This window comes from Azolla caroliniana, unplaced genomic scaffold, assembly GCF_043228905.1.
Source record: "Azolla caroliniana isolate FFs.n. ecotype wild unplaced genomic scaffold, voAzoCaro1.0.p SCAF_8, whole genome shotgun sequence".
Classification (NCBI taxonomy): Eukaryota; Viridiplantae; Streptophyta; class Polypodiopsida; order Salviniales; family Salviniaceae; genus Azolla; species Azolla caroliniana.
The window spans coordinates 546265-572356 of NW_028230443.1; the positions used below are offsets into that span (position 1 = coordinate 546265).

Below are 26092 nucleotides of genomic sequence, written 5' to 3' on the forward strand. Positions count from 1 at the left end.
ACTTCACATACCTAGATCCAAAAGATATTGCAAATTATGTGATAGTACCACAAGCAAGATTGCACATAATGTGAAGGAGAGATTACAAATTCCTATAATTGTCCAAACTTTAAACCACATATAAGAGAAGCATGTAACTATCTACAAAGACTCCACCACCGTTGGACAAATGGAGAATGCTAACCCACAATAGTGCTCAAGCTTCAAAAGCATAAGGAATCAACCCTTATATTTGCGTGTAGGATGAACGACAATCCCACATCATTAATTTTTTCCATAGCTCCTTATCTCCACTAACAAGGTGTAGGACTAATTATATAGCAAGCCAAGGAATGATGACGACAATGGAGACCACAAGTACTAGGACATGAGACACGTTGGAGATTAGTGCTCTCTATGTCTGATGTACAAGAGGAACCTAAATGAGTTAAACTTCATCGTAGCCTCATCTCATCACATAAACCAACCCTGGATTCAAAGTTCAGTCACTACTCTCATTCGTGTTCGATATGTGTGCTACATCTTGTAGAGCAACATTGAAATCATTCCACCACATGGATGAAAATTGAGAAGACTTTTAACTTTTTCAGTGGCTCAAATTTGAGGTCGTGCAATTGATATTTGAAATAATTTCAAGTAGCAAATCCATGCAGAGCAATCCAAGGAATAACTAATTCATGACTGTTCCCTTCTGATATGGATGATGGAAGCAAACTCCAGGAATTCCAGACTTTGATCAGTGCTCCAAAACGTGGTTAAGACTATAAAGTTGAAGTTTCATGAAAACGTAGATTATCATAATTAATGATGCTGTATCTGAAATTCCAATACTATAAATTGGATTGCGTGCAATCAAAAGCAATGATAAACAGTCTTTAGGGTTTATCTGGCGTAATCAGAATGTGACTTAGTAAAGATTGAAGATTGCACCCTCAAATAAATAACGAGCAATAAAGTCAAAGAAAAATACATGGGCGCATAGCAATAAAAAATAAATAGAAGATTGCAGGAAGTGCAAGGTACAATAAGTTAACGCAAGCAAAGCTTTTATTATAATACACTTCATTCCATTCTGGGCTGGATGAAGGAACTGATGATAACCTACTACAGTGATCAAGGTCACCAGCTCAACATGAACATGACATGTAAGAGGGACAATCATCTCCTCATTTATTTGTGAAAAAATCAACACAGGATAGTTGGAGTCGCGATTGTGATGATGAATCGCGAACAGCCAAAAATTGGAACCTGAAAAGTGAAACATTAAGGTTACTTATCCAATGAAGAAGTTATGAATAATTTTTTCTGACGTGTGTTTTGCATTGCCATGTTGCAATATAGTGATGCACATACTCGGCCTTAAATACGCTTGCAAACCTATTGTGAAGACACCATGAAGAATAAAATATCACACAAACCTTGTACATACCTAAAGGCGTTGCATACAGATCTTCTTTCTTTAGCAATTTCAAACGTTCTTCTTTCATAGCGTTGGCTGAAAATTTCTGAATTACGTGAATCAAGTTCACTCCATGTGCTGCCACTGTCATTGCTCCCCTCCAGAATCCTTCAGGGAAAACCTTATTGACATGATCAAATTCATCTGGTCGTACTTATGAACAAAATAGATATGTTACATACCAATTCTTTGGATCACGTTCAGGACAGTCATTCGCAGCCATGACTTCATAAACCACCACCTCTGCACCACCATTGGATGGCAAATAATATGTCAACCAACTTCCTGATGCGTAAAACACGTAGAAGATATATTTAATCATTCAATATTTACTTGGTTCTATGTAAAAAATAAGCATATAATAAGAATTTTCAAATGAACAAGTCTTCCTGAAATTATCAAAGTACTACTCCAAAATCGGTAAACTATTTAAACCGTTATTCCGAAGTAAAGAGAAGAGGGAGACAGGAGGATGTATATCACTTCATAATATACAACCTAATATGATATTCCTGACTATTTTTGTTTGTTTTTGAACAGCAACGCTCATAGTGACACCTTTCTCTTTATGAAGATTGCATGGCAAATTATAGAGTCCTGCCTTTCAAACTTTTTTAATGATGATCTGAGGAAGTAGTAGCTTAGCACTTTCCTAAATAAAAAATTCCCAATACTGAAAACTGCACTATTCATTGGCAATCAAATAGAAGGTTTCAACTGTATTGACTACTGTGATTGCATGAAGATATATTCTCTGAAGTGTTGTATAAGGGGTTATTTTAGAGGGTTTCAGTTCTCTCTTCATTTATGAGTTACTCTAACATTTCATGAAAGAAAAACACATCTCCATTTTTTTATCAGATTTCAGGATTTCGTTTTCTAGGTGAAGCAGGAATTTTGTTTGGTTCCAATTAATTCTCTTAAAACTCTAGAACTCAATGTCTATGAGAAATAGTATCTCAAATGTTATAAGTATTTGGTGTACTGTGAGATGAACATACTATGATTAGTAGCAGCTTAATCTTACTAAATTTTGGCGAACATTATGATATCCAAATAGTTAAACATATCCATCCTCGTTCAAATCAAGATTTTTGTCACAGGGGAGCTCTTACAACCACAATCAATTATCATAAAGCAGTTCCCTGCCTCGGCCTCTTAAAATTGACATGAAAAATTCAGGAAAAAGTAGCATTTTACCTTTAGCTCCATTTGGTTCTTCCCATTTTGTATATTGTAATCCATCAAATGCTGAAGTAGCCTATAAGCATGCAAATGTGAGAAAGTACAAGAATATAATCATTCATAGTTTAATTCATAATAAAATATAGTAATGTTGTAGTGAAATCATACAATGCCCAAAGGTAACTCCTCCCCACTTGCGTTTGTCCATGCACCACAAAGTCTCTCATTTTTAGCCAGGAATGCTAGTCGGTTCAAAACAACATCATTCTGGGAGGCCTTTTTGATAGCTTCTACCATGGTATTCAGGTTTTCCATCATAACAGGCAGAGTCAATGCTGTGTCAATTGGATCTGAAGAAGAAACATAAATTTCCTTGGTATCAAGGTTACAACTCAAATTCAGCGCAAGTGCATGGAATATCCGCTGCATCACATTAGTATCAAAGGCATTCAGTACAAGAGATGTACATGATTGCAATGCCACCCTTTTTCTACGTGTTCTATAAGGGACCTCCTTGACCTGCTTGAAAATTGTCAGCAAAGTTTCAAGCATGTCGTTCAGTGCATTTGTTGATGGATGGCTTTCACAAAATGAACTTAATTCTCCAAGTCCTCTGAAGACTTTGCTAACATGATTATCGACACATGCTCTCTTGGGTCTCGCATTACTTTCTGAGGAAAAAGATGAACTGGAACTTCCAAATTCACCTCGTGTTCTGCGCCACTCTTCAGACCCTGTCAGCCTACCAGGTAAAACTAGAGACTCATCGTGATCTTGATGACACATATCAAGCTCTTTAGCTTCCTTCTCATCACGCGCTCTTAGTTGTACCATGTAATCATTGGAAACATGGGTCCTTAGACGAGAGCTCATACTAGAAAGCACAGCTGCAGCATTTTCTTCACTAATAATATTTCTTCGAAGCCGTACCTTGTAATTATATTAAAACAACCATTATATATGTAAGAGAGTATATGTGAACACCTTGATGTTTAGTAAAAATTAAAATCAGACAGCAATCTTCAGAGATGCTTTCCAATGTACACACTATATTATGGTCACATTTATAAGGCTTCCAAGGTTATAGTTGGTAGGCACATACCTCTTTCCAATTTCTAGTATATCGACGAGTAACATCACACACACCATCTTTAGAGAAAGCCATCACATAGTTCAACTTTTTTCCCCATCTAATAAGCAGAGGAAGCAGAATGAGACACGTCAGCCAGATATTTCAGACAGATACAACTTTACAGCAGCAAATTAATTACTAGTGTCCCAGAAGTGAAGAAAATGACCCTTTTTCATATAGCAAAGGCTTGTCAAATGCGCCTTCACAAGGATCTAAATGTATCCACCTGTAATGCAGGTAAAACAGTTATCAGAACTTTGTAAATTATATGAACCATTCTTAATGTAGAACTATACACTAACATCCATAACCAGATACTAATGTTTCAAAATTTAAGTTACAAACTAGCTTTTGCTTAGGATATTTTGAATATGAATGTTTCACCTCCCAAGATGACTTGAAAAACACTCTGTCCATACGTGGTCTGTAAAGTCTACAACCTGAAACAAATAAAACAAAGTGCACTATATATGTGGTATATATCTATTAAAAATAATGTACATGTGTATATCCATGTCCTTCTATTTCTTCATCAACTAACCAAGCGTGCGTCATAGCCAAATGCTCTACAGTAAAGTGTAAAACAGTTCGCCCATTCTCCACAGCGGCCAGACCTTGTTTCTAACAACTGCAAAATGCCAAAATCTATTGATAAAATCAGCTACTTTATGCCAGGAAAAAAAAATATATACCTTTAATGGATCATTGTAACGAGGAAACCGAGTGATATTTTGACATGTTTTGCACCTATTATCAAAAGAGAAAAGAAAATGAACAGCATGTTTATCAAGAAATGGCATAACTAAAAAATTGATAAAAGAATTAAGACCTGTGTAGTTCAACCCGATTTGCTCCATACTGAAGATCTTCAGAATTAGGCATACCCATTCCAACATTCACTGTTTCTGCTGCACAATATAGACATTGTGCTGTATTTACCCATCTGTAATGAATTGAGCATTAGATAGTGATCTATAAAAGTTGCCTAGATTCTCATGATGTTGGAACTTAATGTTCATCTGACAACTAATTATTCATCTTTTCTAAACACTGCAGCAGAAGCTTTTCTTTATAATCCATCGAGCTAACACATTGATTGGTATTTTGGGTTCTTTCACTTTATTTGAATGGCCTTTCTAATCAAATTTATTAACTTTGTCACTAAGTCAGCATCGAAACAGTCTTCAGCTGGTATCATTGTGAAGGAGAACTTTATAATGTTGGATTGTCAAACCACCAATAGGGATAGCATAGCTAAATCAGTAATCTAGTTATAAACAGCAAAAGCTACAATAATTATGGATTCAAATCTATCACCACTGATACTATTTGAAACATTTGTAACATGATCGATTCTCTTCACTATCCCATGAATGCAGCCTGTAACCCTGCAATAATTCCCAAGTTGCACATACTCCTGGAAAATGTTGCTATGAAATCAGGATGGAACATATTCACACCACACATTCAGAATATGTATAGGACATCATAATGATGACTTTTATCAGCTGAATAGGCATTTTGGCTAGATGTCATTTCTACACCACTATTCTACGTACTTGTTGGGGTAAAGGCCCTAAATGACCCCCTTATAGTGTGTACATGAGTATAGGCCTATTTATAAAGGCCAAAAGTCACTAACCACTTTTTCGTTATTTTTGGGCTAAGTTAAGTGTGAACTTGGCCAACCCTAAATGGGTCTTATAAAACTACTGCAAAGGGAGCTCCTCCTACTACTGCTCTCTCTCTAGCTTTTCTACCATAGCTCTACTATTGCATCTAAAGGGCGTATACTAGGGTGAATCCTGAGTATTCCTTAGCCCGATTGAAATCATTCCTAACCCTTACAACTGGTACCAGAGCAGATTTAGGGTTTCTGAACTTCTGCACAGTTGCTGTACAGCAAAGAACAGGTGTTCAGACCTCTTTATTGTGAGCTATGGCGTCATCCTCCTCAGAAGTGAAGAATCTTTTTGAGATTCGACGATTTGAGGGAACAGGTTTCGACTTGTGGAAGGAAAGATTGCAAGGAATTCTTTTTTTGAAGGATTGTGAGAGGGCGTTGGAGGCAGAAAAACCCAAGAACATGTCAGAAGTTGCATGGCAGATTTTAAACAAAAAGGTTGTCATATATATTAAGATGGCTGTTTCTGATGAGATCTTGGTAGATCTCAAAGGGTTGGTATCTGCTTCTAAAATATGGGCAAAGATGCAGGCTACATATGAAAACAGTACACCTATTAATCAAGTACACCTAATATGAAAGCTTGTTGGCATGCAATTGGATGAGTCCAAGAGTGCAGCTGAACACCTTATAACAGCTGTAGGACTCAAGAATGGCTCCTTTTGATGATAAGCTCAAAGCCATTTTCCTGCTAATGACACTACCTGACTCGTGGGAGACATTGGTAGTTTCATTGTCTAATAGCCCCAACTTAACCTTTGATGGTGTTAGGGGCTTTATACTCAATGAAGAGATCAGGAGAAAAGCAAGTGGAGAAGGTGGTAGCTCAGCTAACATGGTTAGAGGTAGGACAAATAAGAGAAGTAACTATGCACATAGGAACAAATGTAAAAGCCAAGAAAGGGGAAATAGCAGCAAAGTTAAAAGCAATGACGTAACATGCTATCAATGTGGCAGGAAAGGCCACAAGAAACCTAATTGCCGCTATTACAAAGCAGAACTTGAAAGAAAAAAGAATTCTGGAGATAAGAGAAAGGACAAGACTAATTTACATGACAGCCAAAAGGACGAAGAGAAGGCCAATTTGGCCTCAAATGTAGTCATAGAGGAGCTGTCAAATGTTGAGGACATTTTATGTGCTACTTTTTCAGCGGATGATACTTACGCATATGATGCCTCTCTAAATATTCATTCAGAGGACATGTGTATCACTAAGAATGATCTTATTGATGCTTTGCTGACTGTCAATGATGCATTGGCCCAAAACATGGTTAGTGTTTTTCTACTTTTATTGTAGGCAGCCATGGCCATGTATACCTTGGAAACAATCATGCATGGTGCTTCATTTCATGTGACACCTATCAAGGAGTGTTTTTCTACTTTTACTGTAGGCAGCCATGGCCATGTATACCTTGGAAACAATCATGCATGTTCCATTGAGGGTATTGGCACTGTGCGTTTTTCTACAAATGGCACTAATGAGCGGGTTTTGCATAATGTGCGTTATGTACCAGGGATCACGAAGAGCTTGCTTCCTGTGGGGCAAATGAATATGCATGGTTATAGCATTCTCTTTGAGAGAGGATCATGGAAAATGACAAAAGGTTCAAGACTGATTGTGAAAGGCACAAAGAAGGGAACTCTTTATTGCTTACATGGAAATGCTATATCGGGCAAATTTATTGCTTTGGCTGAAGTTCACTCCCATATAGAGTTGTGGCATAAGAGACTTGGCAATATGAGCTAGAAGGGTCTCACTAGGCTTTGTAATCTAAAGAAGCTTGATGCTAAAGGCACGAAGCTTGATTTTTGTAATGAATGCCAATATGGAAAGCAAGTGAAACGTTCCTTTTACTCTGGTGTGTCTCATAAGTCTTGTGTATTTGATCTTGTTCATTCTGATGTGTGTAGCATGCCCACCAAATCTATGGGGGGTGCAATGTATTTTATCTCATTTGTTGATGATTTCTCTAGAAAAATTTGGGTTCAATTTCTTAAATCTAAGGATGAAGCCTTTGCTGCATTTAAGCGTTTTTATGCATTTGTGACCACCCAAACAGGAAGAAAACTGAAATGTTTGCATATGGACAATGGTGGTAAGTATACAAGTGTTGAATTCAAGAAATTTTGTGAAATTTTGGGTATTAAGAGAGCTTATTGTTCCATACAGCCTCTCTTCTAATGGTGTGGCTGAATGATATATAAGGACACTTTGTGAGAGAGTGAGATGCATGCTGTCCACCGCTAATCTCCCTCATGGATTTTGGGGAGAGGCACTCAAAACTGCAGTACATGTATGCAATAGATCCCCTCACACGACTTTAAAGGGTGACATCCCTAAAGAGGTTTGGTCTGGCAAACCTGCTTCATATGATCACTTACGTGTCTTTGGCTGTGAGGCTTTTGTACATATAAGGCCTGAGCTGAGAAACAAACTTGATGCCAAGTCCATTAAGGGCCTCTTCATGGGATATGGTGAAGAAGGCGAAATGGGTTATAGGATTTGGATACCCCAGCTCAAGAAGGTTATACACAACCGAGATGTTGTTTTCAATGAGGCAAGGCTGTTTCGAAACAATTGTGCCTCAAAAGATGACCATAAAAGGGTCAGATTTCAGCATGACCAGACACCTGTTAGACCCAGTTTTGACCATCAGGATCCACCACAAAGGACTGAAAATATTGATCATCCAGTGGTTTTGGAGCCAGAAGATGTTGGGCAGCAAGATGAGGATGCTGAGAGGAATATGCGGCCAAATAATAATGCTGAAAATGGCGCTGAAAATAATGGACAACAGCCTAACAATGATAATTTAGACATGCCACCTGATGTTGATCCATTACCTGACAATATGGATCATTGGGTGAGACGTTCTACACGTATAAGACGAAATGTGAGTAGATTTGACCCTCATTGCACTACATAATGTTGACCAATGAGGGAGAACCTCTTACATATAAAGAGGCAAAGGCATGTGAACACAGCAATAAGTGGGAGCTTGCTATGCAGGAAGAGATTAAGGCTCTGCATTCAAATAATACCTAGGACTTCGTTGAACTGGACAAAGGAAGGAAAGCTATTCCTAACAAATGGGTATATAAAATCAAGACCGTTGATGACAAACCCAAGTATAAAGCAAGGCTGGTTGCAAAAGGATATGCTCAAACTAAGGGCGTAGATTTTCAAGAAGTGTTTTCTCCTGTGGTAAAAATGACCACTTTGTGAGTGCTATTTGCTATAGTGGCTACTTGATTTGGAATTAGACCAAATGGATGTACATACACCTTTTTTGCATGGTGACATTGATGAAGAGCTTTACATGAAACAGCCTGAGGGCTTTGTTATTCCTGGAAAGGAACGTTTGGTATGTAAGCTTAATAGAAGCTTGTATGGACTGAAACAAGCTTCTAGACAATGGTACAAAAAGAAGCCATGTTGATCACTGTTTGTATACTAAAAGAGATGAAAGTGGCAGCCCAATCATTCTTGTACTATATATAGATGATATGCTCATTGCTGCCAAGAAAAGGAGCACTGTTGATGTCCTTAAAAAGCAGCTGAAATCGGCATTTTCAATGAAAGACCCTGGGGGAGCTGAACATGTACTTGGAGTAAGATTAGGAGACAATGGGAGCAGCACACATTGTATTTATCTCAAGAAAAATACATTGACAAGGTGCTGGACAGATTTTGTATGGCTGATGCAAAGCCTCTTGGAGTGCCATTACAGCCATATGATAACGTCTCTAAGGAAGATTGTCCTAAGACACAAGAAGCAATCAATGACATGCATGGTGTACCTTATGCTTCAGCTTGTGGTTCACTTATGTATGCTATGGTTGCTACTAGACCTGATATTGCCTATGCAGTGGGAGTTGTAAGCTGATTCATGGCTAATCCGGGCAAGGCACATTGGAATACAGTAAAGTCCATTATGAGGTAATTAAAAGGGACTAAAAATAAATGCCTCTGTTATGGAAAAGACCCATTAGAGCGGAAGGGTTTCTGTGACTCTAACATGGCAGGTGATGTGGATACACGGAAATCTACAAGTGGCTATGTATTCACACTTGCAGGTGGTGTTGTATCATGGTGTAGTAGGCTGCAAAAGGTTGTTGTTTTGTCCACTACCGAGGCAGAATATATCTCAGCCACTGAGGCTTCCAAGGAAGCAATATGGTTAGCACGTCTATGCAATGAGTTTGGTTTGCCTGAAAAGGCACCCATTCTTGGTTGTGATAGCCAGAATATGGTTAGCACGTCTATGCAGTGAGTTTGGTTTGCCTGAAAAGGCACCCATTCTTGGTTGTGATAGCCATCTGTTTCGCAAAGAAAGCTATGTTTCATGCACACACAAAACATATTGATGTGCGATATCACTTCATTCGAGAAGTGCTTGAGGATGGCCTTATCACATTGATAAAGGTCCACACATCATAGAACCCTGCAAATGTACTGACCAAGTGCTTATCCAAAGCACAACATTAGATATGTATACAAATGGTGGGAGTCACGTAGCTTAAAGGCGTCATTTATGGCTTTAAGTGGGAGGTTGTTGGGGTAAAGGCCCTAAATGACCCCCTTATAGTGTGTACATGTGTATAGGCTTATTTATAAAGGCCAAAAGTCACTAATCACTTTTTCGTTATTTTTGGGCCAAGTTCAGTGTGAACTTGGCCAACCCTAAATGGATCTTATAAAACATAAGTTAAAAACTTTTGGATCTCACTTCAAAGGTGAGCTCCTCCAACTACTGCTCTCTCTCTATCTTTTCTACCATAGCTCCACTATTGCATCTGAAGGGCCTATACTAGGGTGAATCCAGAGTATTCCTTAGCCCGATTGACATCATTCCTAACCCTTACATGTACTACCATCATATTCCAAACACTACTATTCATTAATCCCCCTTCTATGCTTGAGTAATCACATGGATGAAGCATGTTCACACTGCACATTGAAAATATGTAAGGGACATCACAGGGATTTTATCAGCTGAATAGGCATTTTGGCTAGAAGTCATTTCCAGACAACTAATTTATATCCTGTCATTATATTCCAATCAGGGTCATCATAAATCCCCCACCTATGCTTACCTAATTACATGGATCTGCACATTTCCCATGAGATTTATGTCACAGAAAATTCATTGGTGTCTTTTAAGAACTTTAAAGGATTCGCAATTATTTACTTCTAGAACCTCTAAAAACTTCTGACCTTCAAAACTAACCATTCTTGTTAGATATAATTTATCCCCACATTTTGTGATAGTGCCCCAAATGAGTAGCTATTGTGCAACCTGACCATATGGGTTCATAAGGTGTCAATGTAGGAATCCGTAGATGAGTACAAGAAAATGTGTTTAGGAAAGAGGGAAGTAGGGTAATAGGATCTACTAGAAGAATATTTTTTGGGCAAGTTGAGATGTACTTAGTCTTGAAGTATGTGCCATTGACTTTAACATAAGTACTATCTAGCACTAGCTTGTATCTAGGGAGATAGGTCATATTAAATGACAAGTCAGTTGACAGAAAAGGAATATCCGCACTATATCAATTGACTTTCACATTTAATGTGACACTGAGAGGAAACAGAGAATATAAATACACACTCTCTCTCTATACCAAAATACCACTTGGTACAAAGATGGCCCACTATAAGACACACTTCTTACATACATCGGAGGATGGATTCGTCATCAGGCCACCTTATATGGACATACATCTATCCTATGTGCTGCGTAGTGTGATAGGGCAGCTGCGAACTTCATCACATCAGCTACAAATTGAGGTAGGCAGATATACACAACTACCTCTAGAAGAGAGAATTTGCCAATTGTGTCATCAAGGAATGGAATCTGAGGAACACTATGTTTGTCATTGTAGTGTCTTTTATGAAATCAGAGGGAGATACTATTGCCTCTTTAAACAAGGCTTTGGCCCATTATGCAAGGTAATCGAATATGAGGACCAACGATGCCTAGGACTTTTCTTGCTAGAGCTCAAGAGACATCGGGAAAAGTTGTTGAACAATACAGCCACACAAGCTCATCCACAAAGAACAATCACAACTTTCTTTAGCCCCATCACTCCTTATGCTACAAGTCCATCACGGGATACACAAATCGGCTCCAAACAAGGACATAACAAAGGGGTTACAATTGATCGGGCAATAGCAATTTGTTGTGCACGTAGGCCCCGGCCCCATGAACCACGACCTCGACACCCTTGTCATCAACAGATAAAAGCCATTATCTCCCGCCATCATAGGTGCTTCCCTCGCTTCGGAGACATTTCCATTCTGGATCGACCTATGTTAGAAATCTTTCGAAGACAAAAGCTACAATCATAGTTCCTAATATTCGCGTACGTCCAATTTACTGGACGTACGCGAACGTTTGCAAACGTACATGTATGATACATGATATTCGTTTGGCTTTTTTTTTGGGGGGAGGGGGGGGGGGGGGGGGGGGTTAATTTTTTATATTCATAATTCTTTGTGAATAGAAGTGATGTCTGACACACATACACACACTCTCTCTCTCTCACACGAGAACTGATAGATTTTCTCTCTCTACAAAATCTAGATATCTAATATACATATTACACACTCCCTCACACAGACAAAACCCATAGCTCCTCTCTCTCTCTCTCTCTCTAGAGTCTAGATATACACTCAATCACTGTCTCCTCACACATGCAAAACAGGGCTTCTCTCTCTAGACCACACACGCTCTCTCTCTCTCTCTCTCTCCCCCTCACACACACACACACAATGTACACCATATACACCATATGTATATATATCTATGTACCGCGTATGGATTTCAATCATACTTGGAACACGTATGAGTATGATACGAATATTGGCGTTTGAGTATGACACAAATGGGACGTATGGCTAGAACTATGGCTACAATATACCTAACTTGAGAATCTCACATGTGCCAAAAACCAGATTCCCTCGTTCCTTTTCTTTTCATCTCATTTACTTTTATATTTACTGTGTAATATTATTTTATTTTGATTTGTTCTCAAAGATGAGACAACACTTAAGATGTAATCTCTTACTTGGTCTTATAGGCCATTTTGGCCTCTTAAAAGACGTTAATATATCTTTCTTTCTTTCTTCTTTCTCTCTCTCGTTTCTTTCTTCATTCTTTCTCTCTCTCTCTCTCTTACTGCAAATGTATCAAATGTATCAAATAACCATAGCTTAGTCCGTGGCTCTTGGAACTGCAAATGTGCACATTGTCTCTCGAGAGCACCAAGGGCTGCATATGCACGAGAAAGTCGGGCACAAGCAGCCTCCTATAAGGAGAACCTAGGTCTTGTAAATGTTACTCCTCGGTATGTGTAGGAGCATGTGTATTCCACCTTTTCCTCTCCCAAGAAGAATTCTGGTTTTGATCTTGTTACCCATGCTTGGGTGGTGTTAAACACCATCACTTTAGTTTTATTTATGTTGATTGACAAACCTTTTCCATACAAAATAGTTTTAAGGGATTTAGATGTCTTTGTAGTCCCTCCGGAGAGTCACAAATCAGCACAATATCATCAGCATATAGTAATATTTGTATAGCTATACCTGCTAGGTGTGCTCCGGAACCCCCAAATCTCTTTATGTACTGTGATACCTCATCTATATAGAGACCGAAGAGTGTGGGGGATAGTGGGCATCCTTGCTTCACGCCAATTGTGCTAGCCACCACCTCTGACAAGCCCTTAGAAGACTGCACTTTTCCTGACACAGATTCATAGAGTACATAGATTCCCCATTGCATATCTATAGGAACACCAAGGGCTTCTAGCCGCTGCATAAGCTGAGCACGTGGCACAGTGTCAAAAGCTTTTCGGAAATCCACAAAGCAGTAATAAATCCTCTTATTGTGGGCTCTGCCCTCCTCAATAAGGGCCCGGAGGGTGAATATGTGATCCAAAGTTGTGAACCCCTTCCGAAAGCCTGCTTGTCCAATTGAACGGCAGCCATTTTGCTCTGCCCATATACTCAATTCTGATTCTAGAATTGAGCCATATAGTTTAGCCAAGTAATGGCCAATCATGATTGTCCTATAGTTGCTTGGCATCATGGGGTCTCCACTCTTGAGGATTGGCACAATGGTATGTTGAGTCCATCTAGTAGGAAAACCTTCACACATGGCTCTATTAAAGATGTGTGCTAGCAATGGGAGCAAGGTGTCACGGGCATAGATAAAGTGCTCACCCACCAATCCATCAGGATCTTGGGCCTTCCCAAATTGTAACCTATCAATGGCATTTCTTACATTTTGTGGTGTAAAGAGGGTTCATTCATGTGGGCATGAGGCATTCGGGTGGGGAAGAGGAGGTTGCCCCGGGATATCATATAGAACCTTTGCATATTCCTGCCACACCTAAGGTGAGGTCAGTTGTGTGGTGGGTTGCCTCTCATTAAACATTTTCCATGCTCGTTTACTTTGTTTTCTTAGAAACAAGCGATACAAATGATCTTCAAATTTAGCCAAATACAATCTCTTCTTCTTCCTCACGAGGCGTTGGAAGGTTGCTCTCGCTTGGTTGTGTGTATAAATGCCCCGAGTTACATCATGCTGCAAGCATCTCCTTGTATCACGACATTCCTCATCATACCAACTATTTTGTATTACTCTACCGAGTTTGGGGGCATTGGCTGTTGTGTGAGGGAAGGCATTTGTGGCTGCTTTATGCAATGATTTGGATAAACCTTGGGTAAGTTCTTCAAGGGGTGCGAAAGGATCCAAATCTAGCATGCCATTGCATCCAATCTTCGTGAGCGAATAGATACTTAGCCAGCCCACTCTCCTTAGCATATACATCCTTTGTGCATCCATCCTTTACCTCAAAGCGTAGATATGCATGATCAGCTGCCAAGCCAATTGGTCCTCCCGATATAGTGAACACTTTTATTTCAAGTATAAGAGATGGAGATCCCATTAGATAATCGACTGTGCTACACCCCCTTTTGGGTTCCAACATGTCAAAGCATCTGATCCAAGCCATTGTGACAAGCCATTATATATCACAAATCCATGCACGCTTCCCATGGCTAGAAAGTGTTTTCCATATTCAGTTATAACACTCATATCTTGAGCTTGTCGCTTTAGACCAACCTCTTCCGCCATAACTTCTCCATAAACAGCCTCGTTGGTGTTAAACATAGTTGTTTGTTCATCCTTGGTTCGTGCATTAAAATCTCCTAATAGTATTATGTCCCCCATAGTAGCAAATCTTATGATATCATCATATAGTGGTAGATGTGGTGAATAACCTAGAGGTGCAAACCTTGAGTAGGCAGGTGGAAAGTAGCAAATTGCAATATATAACTCCCTAAGATCCCCTCTTTTTATTCGTATCCACATGTAGCGTGCATCTACATCCTTATGGACAACATGCACTCTACCATGGAGCTCCTCTTTGTATAGCACAGCCACTCCTCCCGAACCTCTAGTGCTTCCTCGTGTCCAAGGTTGGGGGCGACATATTGACTCCCATCTATTTTATCCTTGTACCTCGGGGAGTTTGCTAACCATGCATTGGTGAGTCTCTGTATACATAGCAATATCTGTGTTTTTCAATGTATCTTCAAAATATCTAGCATTTGTCCGTAGAGAGCCGTTGCAATTCCATATGGTCATGCGTAGGGTCTCATAGGCCATATATCGTCATGTAGTTCTCTTCTCTATAATAATGACATTGGCGTCTCTATATACGGCCCATTTACCTTCCTTTCTTGCATCAAACACTCGTGGCATGTTTTCGTTGCAGTGTGCCACTTGGGCTGGAGTCAGATCGTCGTCTAAGTATATTTTTTCACCCTTGAGTGCCTTTCTTTTAGAGAGGAAAGCTTTTTTCTTTTCCATGAAGCGGATGATAAGGGCTTTAGCTCTAGACTCATCTCTTCCCACCCTCCGCCGAAGCAAATGGAATATCTGATGCTCCAATCTTTGTTTTGAGATTCTTGGCATCTTCTTGTGGACTTCCCTTTTCGGCCCAACCAACCACTCGTAAATGGAACGCACGAGCTTTCCTCTTGGCTTCTTCTTCTAAAGTAGCATTCATCATTGCCACCCTATCCATGGATGTTCCTTTTTGCTTTTTTACTACCTCTATCCAAGGAGCATTTGCTTTAATTTCGTTTTGGGCATGCTCAGCTTGAGCTTTGGCATCTTTGGCCATGTCTGCCCATGTTTGCATTTCCTTCGTGACATTGGCTTCCACTGTAGAGATGCATCTTTCCACTACTTCTTGCCCTTTTTCTAAATCCACTTTTATAGCTCCTAACTCAACCTTACTTGAGGACATTTCATCTTTAAGGTATTGTGCCATGTCATCCTTGAGCTCTAAGTGTGATTTCTACACATGGCTTATTATGTCTTTCCACATTTCTTCTAATAACTCAGCCTTGAGAGAGGCATACAATTCTGTTTTCTGTTTCTCTATCTCCTTTTTCATTTCTTTTTTAGTGCTATTTCCATATCTTCTCTAATAAGATTGATCTCTTGCGCAATCAAACGGCGTAATAAATCATGTTTCCCATTTTCGACATCAAATGGAATGTCGGATGGGGCTTGCGTTCTAGGTGCCTTGTGCGCCCTTCTAACACTATTCAAGGTGCTTCCATCCCGCCCTTTTCATCTATGATATCTTCTTGGGGTCTTCCATGGATCTGGACCATCGTCATGCATGTTAAGATCCATCTTTTCATTTTCGGTCCATTCAGATTCCATGGTGTCTTAGGACCGCAACTATAGGAGATGTTGAGGGCAGAAAGAACAATATAGATTCTAGAGATTTCTACTAGTCAGAAAGCATAGAGGAACAGATTTGGCAGAAGATACAAGGAATCAAATTTGGCAGAAAATGCACAGGGTCAGGCATTGCAGAAAACAAAGAGGACAGACATTGCACAGAACGCAGACCAACATTCACATTGCAGAAAACACAGGACAAACATTGCAGAGAACGCAAAGACAGACTGAGCTTAAACCCTAAACGCAAAGAGAGAGAGAGAGAGCGAGAAACAAAAACAGTTCCAAGAGCCTAAACCCTAAACGCAGAGAGAAAGAATGTAGAGAAAACAAAAACGATGGTAGTACAAACCATCCAACCTCATCATTACCCTATGCTCACATATAGAGGTGAACATATACAATTTGTTTAAAGCTTTAAATATCTTGGTATTGATGTACCTGCCACAAATAAATGGAGTGCATGCTTTGATTCTAGGCTCCAAGCCGGTTGGAAATCGTATTACCTTTTAGAGAACCAATGCAACCAAAGTGATAATTGTAGATGGGACGTAAAACTAATGTTATTCAATGCCATGGTAACTCAAGTATTGCTTTATGGAGTAGAGAAGTATGGGGTGGCGCCATCTCTCTTAATGCATGGAATGAGATTGAGAAAATTCAAAAGATGTTTTTAAGGAGGAAATTAAGAGTTAAATGCACTACTTCTTACCAGGCTATGCTCTTGGAAACATGTGTTCAACCCATAGAAATATTGGCACTCCAAAGAGTATATAAATACATTACAAAAGTCAAGAATATGCGAATCATCGATTACCACATCTTGCTTAGAATGTTGGATGTAAGCTAAAAAATAATCATAAAAGTAAGATTCTCTCATCCGGTTGGGTTGTTGACATAAGGAAATGGTTTAGAAGATGGGGTGTGGATGATCTTTTAGAGCTTTCGGGCAATGCTATGCATTATGTAATAATTGAGGAAAGGTTGGTGGAATCATTAAGGATGAAGTGGGAAGATGCTAAGAGGACAAAGCTAGAATACTACATTGCAAATGTCAACCCTGAATGTTGGTCTCAATATAAAGCAAGAATGCCTATTGATCGTATCCAACCTTATCTCATTACCAATATGAGTAGTAATGCTCGTAGAGCCCTTACACTACTTCGTACTCGATCTCACAAGTTAGGTATTGAAGTTGCATCATGGTATCAAAATGTAAAAAATTTGAAGACATGTAAAGTATGTAATGAAGGCATGGTAGAGGATGAATGTCACTTGCTCTTCACATGCTCGACATATAGTGCAATTCGTTCAAGATCATTCAAGATATGCTGACATACTAAGAGGGAGTGATAACTTAAGTGCCATACTTAAGACACCACCTGGAAGGTTGAGCTCATATATGTATGCTTTATTCATGCATAGAGACTTTGTGCTTCAATGCATGAATACCCCTTCTTAGGAAGGAGACATATATCAAGAACACATGTATACTCTGGTCCCATAGGTCAAAACTAGCCTCTTTATGGACGATAAAAATTCTAATTCTATATGCCTATCTAATTGATTCTCAATATTTCTAACAATTCTATTCTCACATTGTAATTTTCACCCATAAATTTTTAAAATTCCATGAATGATGAGAACCACGTGTAAAGATGCAGGAAATAAACAAAATACCTGAAGAAAGTTTTGAACCACATGAGAAGCTCAAAAAGAATTTGGTGTTCAACTTCATTCTGCTTCGGATCTCTCTTTCCCTCCTGAGATCATAAAGAAAGAAAGAAAAATATTTTAATGTCTTTTAAGAGGCCAAATGGCCTAAGATACCAGATAACAGATTAAATCTTAAAATGTTGTCTCACCTTGATAAATAACGAACCAAAATAAATATAACTAAATAGCGAGTACTAAAGAATACAATTATCTAAGCACTTAAGATTCTGAACATAGATAGACTGAAATAATCCTGACTTTGAAAGGTCTCTAGCCTAGGCCAATCCAAGATGGATAGATATTTGAAGCAAGGAAAGCACCTTTAATGCCAAGTGATAATAGCATTTACTAGTCAATAACCAAGGTGACCAGACTATGGTCCAATTCACCATTTCCTAAATGCATAACACATTGCTATTGCCCGATCTATTGTAAACCATTTTGAATGTTTTGGTCCAGATCCCACTTTTGTAGCCCTTGATTTACTTGTAGCATGATGAGCAAAAATTGCGAAGGTTCTTTCTTGATGAGCTGTTGTAGTTGTATTGTTATCATTCAACGCCTGTTTATATCTCAATTTCCATCAAGAACAGCACTAGGAATTGGCAAAAAGTTCGGTTTTGGTTTAACCGGTTTGACCTTGTCCAAACCAAACCAGTTAAGCCTAAACCAGTTTGAGAGTTTCCAAACCTGAACCAAACCGTTTCCTAAACCGATTATGGCTAACTGGTTTGGCCAAATCAGTTTAGCCAAGCCGATTAACCCTTAACCGGCTTGGACACCGGTTTGGCCCAAATCGATTAGGTTCGGCTTGAGCCATCCCAAACCGAGCTCAAACCGGTTAAGGAAGCTCAAGCCTAAACCGAACTGCCGAACCATTTAAAATGGTTCGGTTTAGGCTTGAGTCGAGCTGTTGCCTATTCCTAAACAGCACCAAGCACTATTGGTCTTCACATGCCATTAGCTTGAATAGTGGGTCAATGCCATGTTTGAAATAATGACGATATCTCCATCTTATTTCAAAAAACACAACATAATGGAAACCAATATGTTCTTCTGACGCTATCTCCGATAGGCCAATTTGCATGCATATCTGCCAATCTCAATCTCACTGATCTGAAGAGGTATTGAGCTGGCCTATCATATTGCGAAGTGCATGACATAGATGTGTACCCTGTGAAATGTGTAACAAAATGTCTCATAACGGGTCATCTTCCTACCAAGGGATGTTGTGAGGCTTATCCGTGGTCCTTCGTTATCCAATTTAACGATATATGTTCTGATTCCTCTATTTGTCCCACTTTGGACACATTTTGGTGTGGACAATCCAAGATATGTTGAAATAAAGTTTGTGCATTTATACTTATGCCATGGGACTAGAACCATTCTTGCATTTTAGCATGCCAGCAAAGGTTATCTCCATGTTCAGCAATTTATTTTTATGACCTAAGTGCCAGTCTGGAGTACCTTTGCTTAAAGTGCTCCCAAATCATGCCCGGTTTATATATCCTTGTTTTACTCTAATTGTGCGAGCCACAACCTATGACAACCCAATAGGATTACATGCGATTCATACAGTGCATAGATTCCTCATTGCATATCTAATGGGACATCAAGGCTTCTAGTTGTTGCATGAGCCAACCATGCACGTCAAATATTAGGTCGCATATATCAGGCATGATATGGCATTTTGTATATAACACTTCAGCTATATACTCCACCTCATCTTTTGCTGTTGGACGAGGTTTATCCAAACAAGAAAAGTTGTGAAGCTAATCTTTACAGATATAGTATTGAGCGTACCAAACGTTTTTGAAACTTTCTTCGTGTGACTTCTTTGAATGAACCACAAGTTTGAATTCATTGTTCTGTATGTTCTTCACATGGCATCTCCAAGATCAATCATTTTTCAATATGTTCTGAAGTTCAACGATGTGAGAATTACTCTTATCAGCAATCGGTCCATCATCAACATGAAGAGTCAAATAAATGACATAACCATCATTTAGTCTTATAGTACAACAAATCATGCTCCCAATGGTTGTATCCACAAGATACCAAAAACGAGTCGAAACACATGTAGCAACGCTTAGGTGATTATTTGACATTGTATAATGACTTCTTCAGTCTATATACTAGGCCCTTCCATGGTTCTTTGAATCCTTTTAGTTGCTATACGTAGATCTGCTGGTCTAGTTCTCCTTAAGAAAGCTGTTTTCACATCTATTTGCCCCAACCCCAAATTGTACATAGCTACAATCATTCAAATTACTTGTATGATGGAGGTGTGTTTGACTGCTTACGAAAACATTTTTTTTGTGGTACACTTATTGAAACTGAGAAAGCTCCTATCACTTCCAGCAAAATGCTCCGGTTCCACTTAGTCCCAGGTAATTTGTTGAGGTTTTGCACTTCTCCCTAATCCTTAGTTGAAGTACAACTGGAAGAGACCAGTTATCCTATCCGGACATGTGACTCACACAAACACTAGTTGAGCTTTGAACTTCTCTTTGTTGTGCTTGCTTCGTTTTTCAGGTAAACCCATTTACAATCCATTGCCTTCTTTCCCTCCCTCAATGATTCCATCTCTTCTCCCATCGCCACTGATAATTGTCCAAAGCAGTCTGAACGACCTCAAAACTAAAGAGACCATATTCCCATAAATCTTAGGTGTTCTAATAATAAGCCTTTCTCAACCTAGCATTCACTTATGGCCCTTCTTGTGCTCTGAGTCTGACTTGTTATTGGAGTATGCATCTCTATGAACTACATCTGAATGGCTGGTTTCTTTGTTCAATCTTTTGTGAGAATCTACTCATTAAATTCTTTCTTCCAAATCAAAGAAGTCTCTACTCATGGCCTTCTTTGATTTTCACTCCCAAAATATACACTTTAAAACCTTTGGAGTAGCCAAGAAACACATGTTTTTTACTTTGATTCTAGCTTCATCCATTCATCACCTGGTATATGTTTATAGGCTGACACCCAAAAATACACAGATTGGAGAAGCTGACTGGGCTTCCAGTCGGAACCTCCTCAAGAACTCTGAAATAGATGCTTATCTAACATGCGGTAGCATACAATGGGTCACAACATTTTCGAAAAACATTTATCTTAATTGAAGCCACACCAGGAGCATTAATTAACACATATCTAAGCACACTCACTAGACACTCAAATATAGCCTGTAATAGACTTCATGAAGGTCCTAACCTAAAGTGACTTAGTTAAGCACACATTTCCGATTGGATGCATACTCCTCCAGAAATCAAACCCTAATGCTAACTGGACTGAGCATGCATCAATCCTGGGGTCTGTCACCTGTTGTTGCAAACTTAGGAACCATTGGCCTTCAGTCATTTTATACTGTCCATACAATGTTGTCTAGCCCAATTTTAAGAGTTCCGAAAGAGCATATATATAAATTGAAATCAAATAATGATTAAAAAATGTCATAAAAGAAGAACGAAAATAACATCTCCTGATCATAATTCACCTTGTTGAGATTCAACTTATAGACTGCTATAACCTATCACTAAATTCCATGGTTGTGAATTTTATATAACAACTATTTGGAGTCTAGATCCATGCCATATATATTTCTTCAAATATAAAGCATGAAATAGAGAATGTGATGCTAATTATTGTAGCCTCTCTAAATATATGTGATATTTTCATCTCACCTTAGCAAGAACAACAACTGCTTTTTCTTCAAGTTCCTCCAATTGCACTGTAGCACGAGCTTTCTGTTGGCGCAGTGGATCCTCATACTATAGTTCAAAAATAAATGCTCATCAGTGCAAAGTAAAAAGTGTTAAGAATAACACAAACCAGACGATCTTATTTCATCACTAGTACATATTTCTCAGACACAAACCTTTAATACTTGACTAATGAATCCTTCTAATCTTGCAGAAAAATTTTGTCGGCCATCCAGACCTGATTTCTGCGCCAGAAAAATGGCTTCCTCCTCAGCCTGTTTATTCCACATTTTTTAAAATGGTTAAACTACTCCAATCAAAATCAAAACTGATATTTTAAAATATGAACAGATGTTTTCAATAAAGATACCATAAGGTCACTGCTCTATAAACTATATGACATTGCACGCAATTTTATAAAGGATATCACATGGGTTCACGCATGATATGAACTACATTTCTTGTTTTCAAAAATAAACTAGTTTAGATCTATTGTCTAAAGTGTGGTTGATGACTATCAGTTTACTAAGACGTGTTGATGAGTAGCCAACATAAATTTGATTATAGTATGGTTAAATAGTAGCATTTAAAAAGTGATCCTAAGATATACATAACAGAACAAAAATGTGCAAGCCATTGATTCCAAACTTATTACATCTGCCAAATACTCATAACAGCATTCTGTCATTTACAGCACTAAAAGTATCATTCAGTTCATATTGCAGCAAAAGTAGATTAGAGAATTCTTTCACCAACCTTGTGGCAAATGAGCATGTCAAATTACCTTATCAATATATACTTTGCTCTAAGGTTACATGAACAATGTCATCTGAATCACTACTTGATCGAATATTTCCAGGAATTTAAACCAACAAATTCAGATTCCAAATCAACACCACCAATTTATAATCTAGTTATCTCAAATAGTACACAGCATGGTCCATATGAAAGTCAATTGAAATGCCGTTCAATGGGATGTTTTCCGAACATTTTTTCCTCATACATGCAAAAAGCTACACAATGGTGGCATTTTTATTGCAAAACGAGTTACATTCCCAAAACTCAATGATATGTTGAAAATTTTAGAATCTTGCCTGCAACAATTTCGCTAATGCCTCATCGGCTTTTTCAATCTCCGCAAGGGTGCAAAGAGAAGCATTTTCCTCCCCACTTTTCTCCACACTTTCAATCAACATTATTGTATATGTGCGATTTTCCGATGAGAGTTTGGTAAAAAAATCCATCTCACTCTCAACTGGAGAATTTGAACTGTCAAGAAACTGGTAGTAACGAAATTAGCATTAGCAGTGTAAAAATTCATTATGTTACATGTCAAACAAGAATCAATGAAACTGAAATGTGATGTAGTTTTTTACGCAAGTTGTAATGCATTTAAATTTCATCTCAACAACAATCAATCTGGTAACAACTTTCCATATTTACAAAGTTGTGATAAATTTCCATTTCATGTTTACGATATCAACAAAACTCAAATGCAGGAAAATTTAGAGGTGTAATCCATTTCCATTCATGTAAACAAAGAATTATTCAAACTGAAATGTGACAGATTTTAACATTTCAGAGAAGTTATATTCCCTTTCAATATCAAATGCAAGAAAATTTAGAGGCGTAATCCATTTCCATTTCATGACAGCTGTAAATTTTGTGATCTATTTCAATATCAAGTTGTGATGAGAATTTCTTTCTCAGACTTACTGTTTGATTCTCTGGAGAAACCATGGTAAGCGAGAAAACTTGAAATTTGAAAACCTGGAAAGGAAAAACATGAAATACCATTGAGATAAGAATGGATACACATCGCAGAGAGAGTGAGAGGCAGAGAGAGAGGGAAAGAAAAAGAAGAGAGGAAAGGTTACCTCAAATCCATCGTCTGTGTCGAATTCCACTAGATGGGAGACGCCATCGTGCTTCACTGTGATGTGGTGAAGCACCATTTCTTCCTCGATCGATCCGCAAAACTTTTGACACAATTAATGCTTAAACGCAGAGAGGGCCGCTACTGAATCCCACGCATTCTTCTTTCGATGTGAAAAATGTTCCACCCGCGAGGGTCTTAAAAGCAGCGCGCGTGGCCACGAAGACCGAAAAGCACAGATCGGCAGCCCGTTGACATGAAGGCCTTGACTTGATCCCACGATACCTCCCTCGATTGTACAACTGGTCTTTGACACATGAATGATGAGACCTTGAATAAACGAAGACTTTGTTCAAAAGAAAGATTTCTTGTGTTGATTTGAGCTCTATCATAGACATCTCGTTACTTTGGGTTGTTGCACAACAAATCGACAAGATGCATTGTTGGTTGAAGCATTGTGATATGCCACATTGGTTTGACAACATGCCGAGCAACAAAGAAATTCACCTACAATGCCGAAAGGGTGCTAGCACTTCATGCAAACAAATGCCTTTCGAAAATGAAAACTCACATGCGAGGAACTCACCACCCTCCTCGTGACTTTTTCAAATTTTGAGTTGCAACATCATGAGAAGGAACCTATGTGTAGGTCCCATATGAATGAGTTTGCAGTACATGAAGAACTTTGTGAAAGAAACAAAACAATATTTGATGCAACATGAGTACACATGACACCACCACATCACATTGCCCCCATCCCTCCATAAATGAAAGTTCCTTCAAATAGCCAAAGAAGATAGAACAAAGACATAGCACTAGCTCATCCATTGAAGACATCATACGTCTCACCACCCTACACACCACTAATCCCACCATGACAACACATCACCATACGAAAGTGTGTTAAATCCATGCATGCAAGGATGGCATCTTCAAAGTTTTGAATTAGGAGACAAATGAGATATACATCATTCGAGAAGAAGAATTTGGATAAGAGAAAGGTATGTAGAAGCTTAAGGTGAGGAAAATAAGACACTAATGAGATATTTGAACCCAAGACCTTCATACAGCAAAAGGTTAAGATAACCACAAGAACACGAATTGAGCTAGCAAAAGTTATAATCAATAGCTCAATTGCATTCAAGTATTCCTGATTTACTCATTTTTTGGTGAAACAATTATTTACAATATAGTTATTGCACCTTTTGGTATTTATATTGGTTCACAATATATATGTGCAAGGTTTATCTACATTTACAAAGTATAAAATGTTTATCCACATTTACAAGATATAGAAATCTATGTGATTAAGAAGTGATTCACATCGTGTGCCATTGGCAATGTATGTACTCACACCCACAATATGTATGTGTCTCCTCATTGGCAATCCATGGTGCATTGGTGGTGATAACCATACTCCAAGACAAAGCAGAGACATTGGAATTAACAATTATGGGTGGCCAACAACATGTACGACTCCTCAGAGAACCCAAACCGGACCTTGCAAGCTAGCTTGACAAAGGGTATGAATGGGCAACTGACTCACATTGTCACAAAAGTATCTAACACCAACCTACGCAAGTCACTCAAAGATAAATATGTAGAATCTGGAGAAACAAAAAAAGAGCACCCAAAAGTGGAACTCAAATGCCTTTGAAGAAGAATTGTGGGGTCATCACCACCAAATAGTCATATGAGAAAAGAAAGAACTGACACATAACCTCCACGACCGCAGTGAAGGACTCCTTGGGTAACCAAAACGTTTGAGACTGAGCACTACATTCATCTGGAGCATGACACATGCCTCATGCATAGATGTTATTGGCGCTACAAGGCTCGCTTGTAGATCCATCGTAATGGCTAGTACTGGACCGTCCTCATGCATAGATGTTAATGTCGTCGTAGTGGTCCTAGTAAGAGTAGTAGAATGCAAACATAGAGAGAGATGGGCTAAAAAGGGGCAGGGGAGGGAGGGGGGATGGTTGACTATAACAATCAGCAACAGTTCGGTTCGGTTTGAGAGGGTCAAAACCGAGCCATTTAAAATTTTTGAAACCTGAACCGAACCGAACTGAACCCCGAAACCGTTAAACCAAATCGTTAAAACAATTTCACACTGTTAAACCATTAAACCGTTAAAATCGTGGTTTTGCGGTTCGGTTTCGGTTGTCAAGTTAGGTCAAAATTCAATTTTTAAATTTTTAAAATTAAAATATTTCATTATTTTAAAATTTCAAAAATTTAAAGATTTTCCTAAAATGTGGGAATAAAGCCTAGAAACGAAAAGATTGTTTAAAAATCATTTTAATTTTTTTTTTTTAAATTTAAAAAATAAAAAATAGTTAAACCATTTAAACTATGGTTTCTAACTGTTGAAACCGAACCAAACCATTCAAACCATAAGCCACGGTTTCGCGGTTCGGTGCAAACCGAATCGTTGCCGACTATTAATTGACTAGACGAAATCAATAAGAAGAGAAATTGAGAGTGAGAGAGGTATCTGTGTTGCTACAGGAATCGGAGTGGGAAATTGGGAAGGAGACGGAGAGAGAAAGATGCACAGAGAGAGCCAT

The 26092-nt window shown here is 38.6% G+C and overlaps 1 protein-coding gene across 1 annotated transcript; it reads right to left on the reverse strand.

Annotated features, from left to right (window-relative positions):
• Positions 1–979: 979 nt before the first annotated feature.
• PNG1 (peptide-N-glycanase 1) lies at positions 980–23706 on the reverse strand. Its single transcript, XM_087323474.1, has 17 exons — positions 23521–23706; positions 23360–23413; positions 22738–22923; positions 21820–21918; positions 21626–21712; positions 17907–17989; positions 4606–4719; positions 4469–4523; positions 4318–4404; positions 4161–4216; positions 3943–4002; positions 3747–3834; positions 2813–3574; positions 2660–2720; positions 1642–1744; positions 1430–1567; positions 980–1248 (listed from the first exon to the last, which is right to left on the reverse strand). The coding sequence occupies exons 1-17, from the start codon at positions 23596–23598 to the stop codon at positions 1167–1169; spliced, it is 2193 nt and encodes a 730-aa protein (XP_087179600.1). The 5' UTR covers positions 23599–23706; the 3' UTR covers positions 980–1166.
• Positions 23707–26092: the final 2386 nt, after the last annotated feature.

Coding starts and splice junctions, on each gene's coding strand:
- PNG1 (XM_087323474.1), bottom strand. CDS start 23,598: ATGGTGCTTCACCACATCACAGTGAAGCACGATGGCGTCTCCCATCTA. Junction 17,990..21,625: donor CAGTTGTTGTTCTTGCTAAG/GTGAGATGAAAA, acceptor TTATGATCTCAG/GAGGGAAAGAGAGATCCGAA. Junction 3,575..3,746: donor ATACTAGAAATTGGAAAGAG/GTATGTGCCTAC, acceptor TATAATTACAAG/GTACGGCTTCGAAGAAATAT.